The sequence below is a fragment of the Eptesicus fuscus genome, chromosome 15 (genome assembly GCF_027574615.1).
Source record: "Eptesicus fuscus isolate TK198812 chromosome 15, DD_ASM_mEF_20220401, whole genome shotgun sequence".
Lineage (NCBI taxonomy): Eukaryota > Metazoa > Chordata > Mammalia > Chiroptera > Vespertilionidae > Eptesicus > Eptesicus fuscus.
The window spans coordinates 32,950,900-32,957,148 of NC_072487.1; the positions used below are offsets into that span (position 1 = coordinate 32,950,900).

Consider the following 6,249-nt stretch of genomic DNA (forward strand, 5'->3'; position numbering starts at 1 on the left):
GCCCGGCCCTGTGTCTGCACAGACCTCCTCCCAGGGGAAATGAGAGTCACCTCCAGGGCTCAGGATAGACCTCGGGCAGAGGGGGCCACCACACTCCACGTCCACCCAGCCAGCCTTGACCTGGGGTGTGAACATGACTGGTCCCCCAGGCTTCTGACCCTCCTCAGCCTGTTCCTGCTCAGGCCCTTTCTATGTGAACCCCCATTACTCACACACACACACACACACACACACACACACACACACACACACACGGAGGGGACATCGGGCTGCTCAGGTGGGGTCAGAGTGGTAGCCTGGCCCGCACACAACCCCCCTGGGCCTCCCTGTGTTACCTCTGGCTCCAACCATTTCAAGGGTGACACGGGTCTGCGCTGAGGATCGAAATAGCGTGGGCCACTGCGGAACCCACTCTTATGGCTGCTTCTCTTGAGACCTTGGTCTCGGTACAGGGGGAGACAACACGAAAACATGGTGTCCTCTCCAACGTCTCTATCCGAGTGAGATGGGAAGGGGCAGTTATAGAATGTAGCTGCCTGGTCACCGGGTTCTGTTAGGCTCCATCATCAGGAAGTGAGGTCACTGCTCATGTCTGAGGAGATGCTCGGGGTAGGGGACCCAGGGATGACCTCACTTCCTGACGATGGAGCCCAACAGAACCCGGTAACCAGGCAGCTACATTCTATAACTGCCACTTCCCATCTCACTCGGATAGAGACGTTGGAGAGGACACCATGTTTTCGTGTTGTTTCCCCGTGTCCCCAGGCCGAGGCCTCAAGAGAGGCAACAATGAGAGTAGGTTCCGCATTGGCCGCCGCTGGTTCAGGACTCAGCGCAGACCCGTGTCGCCCTTGACACGGTTGGAGCCAGAGGTACCACAGGGAGGCCCTGGGTGGTTATGGGCGGGCCAGGCCACTACTCTGACCCCACCTGAGCAGCCCGATGTCCCCTCCGTGTGTGTGTGTGTGTGTGTGTGTGTGTGTGTGTATGTGTGTGTGTATAAGGGGGATTCACATAGAAAGGACCTGAGCAGGAACAGGCTGATGGGTCAGAAGCCTGGTGGACCAGTCATGTTCGCACCCCAGGTCAAGGCTGGCTGGGTGGACGTGGAGTGTGGGTGGCCCCCTCTGCCCGAGGTCTATCCCGAGCCCTGGAGGTGACTCTCATTTCCCCTGGGAGGAGGTCTGTGCAGACACAGGGCCGGGCCTGATCCGGGAGCAGAAGGTCCAGGGGGCAGAAGCAGCAGCGTCTAGGGCCGGGCAGGGCTTAAGGCCTCTGAATCGGCTGCTGGTCACCGTCATTGCAGAGCTCAGCCCAGGTCACAGAGGAACATCAGCGGGTTGATGAAGAACCCGGCCCCGCCTTCACCACTGAGGGGCAGGTGGGCCTACCTACCGAGGGCCAGAACAGGTCCAAAGTGCATATGACCAGCTCGGGGTCTGGGAAGCCATGGCCCTTTAGTGCCCGGAGATGGAGTCCTCCCCAGAAGCCCATCAGGTTCCGCAGACCTCCATCCTGGAAGCTGCTCAATCAGCAAAGGCGGATCGCACTTCACAACTCCTTCCTGGAGTCGCCCAGGTTCCGCAAGAGGTTCCCAATGTGTGATGCCTTCCTGGAGCACCAGGCCCATGTGAATCACACCGGGCCAGAGGACCTGCAGCCCCAGGGGGCAGAGCCCAAAGGTGAGGAGGTGGAGCGGATGGGGGTGGGATGAGGGGAAGAGGTGCATGCAAGCTTGGGGAGGGCTCAGTGCCAGGCACACAGGGAGCACCCCCAGAGACTGGCCAAGGGCAAAGCCCGGCCCCATACCACCCACCTGCTGGATTGCAGGTGGGGAGCACATCCAGTGGTTGGTCCTGGGCTGTGGCTTCTCTGGAAGGGTCTGGCTTCTGTTATGTCCTAAGGGGGGATGATGGGCACACGGAAATACAGGCATGTGAGTGATCTTTTCTCCTCTCACAACCCAGCACCGGCCCAGGAGGCAGAGGAGGCTCCTGCGGAAACACCTGAAGTCCAGACAGAGGCGTCTGACGAGGAGTCTGATGAAGAGCTGGAGGCATGGGCACCTCCAGAGCTCCTGCCACCTCCATCAGCCTCTCCGGTGGCAGCTGTGGAGCCGGGGCCGGCCTTGGAGGCACCTGCAGACATGACTGAGGCCCCACCACCCCTGGATGAGGAGCCCTCCCTGGAACCTGCCCTGGGTCTCCCCGTGTCCCCAGGCCAAGGCCTCAAGAGAGGCAGCGATGAGAGTAGATTCTGCATTGGCCGCCGCTGGTTCAGGACTCAGCACAGACCTCTGTTGCCCTTGACACGGTTGGAGCCAGAGGTACCACAGGGAGGCCCAGGGTGGTTGTGTGCGGGCCAGGCCACCACTCTGACCCACCTGAGCAGCCCGATATCCCCTCCGTGTGTGTGTGTGTGTGTGTGTGTGTGTGTGTGTGTGTGTGTGTGTGTGTCAGGGGGTTCACATAGAAAGGGCCTGAGCAGGAACAGGCTGAGGAGGGGTCAGAAGCCTGGTGGACCAGTCATGTTCACACCCCAGGTCAAGGCTGGCTGGGTGGACGTGGAGTGTGGGTGGCCCCCTCTGCCCGAGGTCTATCCCGAGCCCTGGAGGTGACTCTCATTTCCCCTGGGAGGAGGTCTGTGCAGACACAGGGCCGGGCCTGATCCGGGAGCAGAAGGTCCAGGGCGCAGGGGCAGCAGCGACTAGGGCCAAGCAGGGTTTGAGGTCTCTGGACCGGTTGCCGGTCACTGTCATTGCAGAGCTCAACTCGGGTCATAAAGGAGCAGCAGCTGGTCGATGAAGACCCCAGCCCTGCCTTCTTCACTGAGGGGCAGCTGGGTCATAGTTCCGAGGGCCAGCACAGGCCCAAAGTGCATTTTGCCAGCTGTGGTTCTGGAGAACCAGGGCCCTCGAGTGGACGGAGATGGACTCCTGCCCAGAAGCCGACCAAGTTCTGCAAGCCTCGAACCTGGAATCAAAGGCAGAACAGATTTTTAAGCTCCATCCTGGATCCGGTTTTTAGCTCCCTTCTGAAGTCGCCCAAGCTTCCCAGGAAATTCCCCACATGTGCCTACACGCGGCCAAATGCCCACGGGAATCACTCCTGGCCAGAGTACCTGGAGCCTGAGGAGGCAGAGCCCAAGGGTGAGAAGGTGGGAATAGAATGGGGGGAGGTGCATGTGAGCTTGTGGGGAGGGCTCAGTGCCAGGCACACAGGGAGCACCCCCAGAGCCTGGCCAGGGGCAAAGCCCGGCCTCAGACCACCCACCTGCTGGGCTGTCAGCGAGGAGGACGTCCTGTGGTGGGTCCTGGGCTGTGGCTTCTCTGGAAGGCTCTGGCCTGGGTTCTATCCTGGGGGGCGGAGGGCGGTGAAGGGGGCACAAGGAAATGCAGGCATGTGGGTGATCTTTTCTCCTCTCACAACCCAGCACCGGCCCAGGAGGCAGAGGAGGCTCCTGCAGAAACACCTGAAGTCCAGACAGAGGCGTCTGACGAGGAGTCTGATGAAGAGCTGGAGGCGTGGGCACCTCCAGAGCTCCTGCCACCTCCATCAGCCTCTCCGGTGGCAGCTGTGGAGCCGGGGCCGGCCTGGGAGGCACCTGCAGACATGACTGAGGCCCCACCACCCCTGGATGAGGAGCCCCCCCTGGAACCTGCCCTGGGTCTCCCCGTGTCCCCAGGCCAAGGCCTCAAGAGAAGCAGCGATGGGAGTAGGTTCCGCATTGGCCGCCACTGGTTCAGGACTCAGCACAGACCCCTGTCGCCCTTGACACGGCTGGAGCCAGAGGTACCACAGGGAGGCACAGGGTGGTTGTGTGCGGGCCAGGCCACCACTCTGACCCACCTGAGCAGCCCGATGTCCCCTCCGTGTGTGTGTGTGTGTGTGTGTGTGTGTGTGTGTGTAAGGGGGTTCACATAGAAAGGGCCTGAGCAGGAACAGGCTGATGAGGGGTCAGAAGCCTGGTGGACCAGTCATGTTCGCACCCCAGGTCAAGGCTGGCTGGGTGGACGTGGAGTGTGGGTGGCGCCCTCTGCCCGAGGTCTATCCCGAGCCCTGGAGGTGACTCTCATTTCCCCTGGGAGGAGGTCTGTGCAGACACAGGGCTGGGCCTGATCTGGGAGCAGAAGGTCCAGGGGGCAGAAGCAGCAGCGACTAGGGCCGGGCAGGGTTTGAGGTCTCTAGACCGGTTGCCGGTCACTGTCATTGCAGAGCTCAACTCGGGTCATAAAGGAGCAGCAGCTGGTCGATGAAGACCCCGGCCCTGCCTTCTTCACTGAGGGGCAGCTGGGTCATAGTTCCGAGGGCCAGCACAGGCCCAAAGTGCATTTTGCCAGCTGTGGTTCTGGAGAACCAGGGCCCTCGAGTGGACGGAGATGGACTCCTGCCCAGAAGCCGACCAGGTTCTGCAGCCCTCCAACTTGGAATCAAAGGCAGAACAGAGTTTTAAGCTCCATCCTGGATCCAGATTCCAGCCCCCGCCTGGAGTCGCCTAGGGTTCCCAGGAAGTTCCCAGCATGTGCCTACATGCGGCCAAATGCCCACGGGAATCACTCCTGGCCAGAGTCCCTGGAGCCCGAGGAGGCAGAGCCCAAGGGTGAGAAGGTGGGAATAGAACGGGGGGAGGTGCATGTGAGCTTGTGGGGAGGGCTCAGTGCCAGGCACACAGGGAGCACCCCCAGAGCCTGGCCAGGGGCAAAGCCCGGCCTCAGACCACCCACCTGCTGGGCTGTCAGCGAGGAGGACGTCCTGTGGTGGGTCCTGGGCTGTGGCTTCTCTGGAAGGCTCTGGCCTGGGTTCTATCCTGGGGGGCGGAGGGCGGTGAAGGGGGCACAAGGAAATGCAGGCATGTGGGTGATCTTTTCTCCTCTCACAACCCAGCACCGGCCCAGGAGGCAGAGGAGGCTCCTGCAGAAACACCTGAAGTCCAGACAGAGGCGTCTAATGAGGAGTCGGATGAAGAGCTGGAGGCGTGGGCACCTCCAGAGGTCCTGCCACCTCCATCAGCCTCTCCGGTGGCAGCTGTGGAGCCGGGGCCGGCCTGGGAGGCACCTGCAGACATGACTGAGGCCCCACCACCCCTGGATGAGGAGCCCTCCCTGGAACCTGCCCAGGGTCCTGCCTCAGAGGAGGAGCTGCCTCCTGAAAGCCCAGCAGCGCCAGCTCCAGAGCCGCAGGCTGAGACTGCTCGCCGTCTCCCCTCAGAAAAACTGGTGCTACCTCCCCTCGTTGACCTTTTCCTTCTATTTTCCTTCCTCTATATGATTTACTTTTCTTCATGGGGTTATTCAATTGTTTATTGTTTAAATTTTATTATTTGGGGTGTTTTAGGGTCTTTTTTTCTCTTTCTATTCTTCTTTCTTCTTTTATGCTTTGTTTCTCTCTGGAGTGATTGAACTTCATAAATAAATACAATTATAGTTTGTATATTAAATGGTGTCATTCTTGAGCCTGAAGGATACTCACGATGCTGGGCAAGCATCACCACCGTCCAGTTGCAGGATGTTCCATCCCCCAGAAGGAAACCCTGCACCAACAGTCCTCACTCCCCACTCCTTCTGCCCCTGGAGACACCTGGCCTGCTTTCTGTCTCCTCTCTGTTACCTGTTCTGGACGTTCCCTACACATGGAATCTTAGTGCCTTTTTGTGTCTACGCACATATTTTTGTTTGTTTTTATCTGAAATAGCATTTTTGTTATTTGAAAGGGAAATCCCACATGGATTAGAGATCAGATGTAAAAAACAAAAAGAAGAAGCCTTTTTAGTAAGTGCGTGCTTAATCTCCGGGTAGAGGCTCTGTCCTCAGTGTGACCGCAGGGCCAGAAGCCAATCAGGCAGAGGCATGCTCTTCCTGTGCCCCACAAACAACAGGAAAAATGCAGAAATCTTGGAAGAGAAACCTCAAGCTGCAAAGCATTTCTCACAACCCAAGGCCAGAGAGAGGTGTAACCTCCCTGTGATGCCGAGAACTCTGGAAAGGTGTGTTCTAAAGGGACAAAGGGCAGACACATGCACTTCCAATGAGGCAGTGCACAGGCCTCTCCATGTCAGAGAGGCCCCACCTCCCTGATGGGGACACACCCACTCTGGACACTGGGGAGAGGGCACTGTGGCCATCAGACTCTCAGGCTTCTGGGCTGGTGGGGACCAGCCCTGGGGACAAAGTGAGGCAGCAGAGGCCCCCGCAGGTCCCCTGGGGAGGAGGGGAGAGGCCACCCTTTGGGAGAACAGTGTGCAGCACCTGCC

The 6,249-nt window shown here is 59.4% G+C and overlaps 1 protein-coding gene across 2 annotated transcripts; it reads left to right on the forward strand.

Annotated features, from left to right (window-relative positions):
* Positions 1-2,693: 2,693 nt before the first annotated feature.
* LOC114232739 (fibrous sheath CABYR-binding protein-like) lies at positions 2,694-5,406 on the forward strand. Of its 2 annotated transcripts, XM_054727249.1 has the most exons (4): positions 2,694-3,148; positions 3,433-3,791; positions 4,215-4,599; positions 4,884-5,406. In XM_054727249.1, exons 2-4 carry the CDS (start codon positions 3,612-3,614, stop codon positions 5,396-5,398), a joined length of 1,080 nt encoding a protein of 359 aa, XP_054583224.1. In that variant the 5' UTR covers positions 2,694-3,148; positions 3,433-3,611; the 3' UTR covers positions 5,399-5,406. The 2 variants fall into 2 exon arrangements, with proteins under 2 accessions (XP_054583224.1, XP_054583225.1); XM_054727250.1 differs by lacking the exon at positions 2,694-3,148 and having other exon boundaries at positions 3,220-3,791.
* Positions 5,407-6,249: the final 843 nt, after the last annotated feature.

Excerpts from the sequence above, each read along its gene's own strand:
- LOC114232739 (XM_054727249.1), top strand. The coding sequence starts at position 3,612 with ATGACTGAGGCCCCACCACCCCTGGATGAGGAGCCCCCCCTGGAACCT. Across the intron at positions 3,792-4,214 it reads TGACACGGCTGGAGCCAGAG|AGCTCAACTCGGGTCATAAA; the intron begins GTACCACAGGGA and ends CTGTCATTGCAG. Across the intron at positions 4,600-4,883 it reads CGAGGAGGCAGAGCCCAAGG|CACCGGCCCAGGAGGCAGAG; the intron begins GTGAGAAGGTGG and ends CTCACAACCCAG.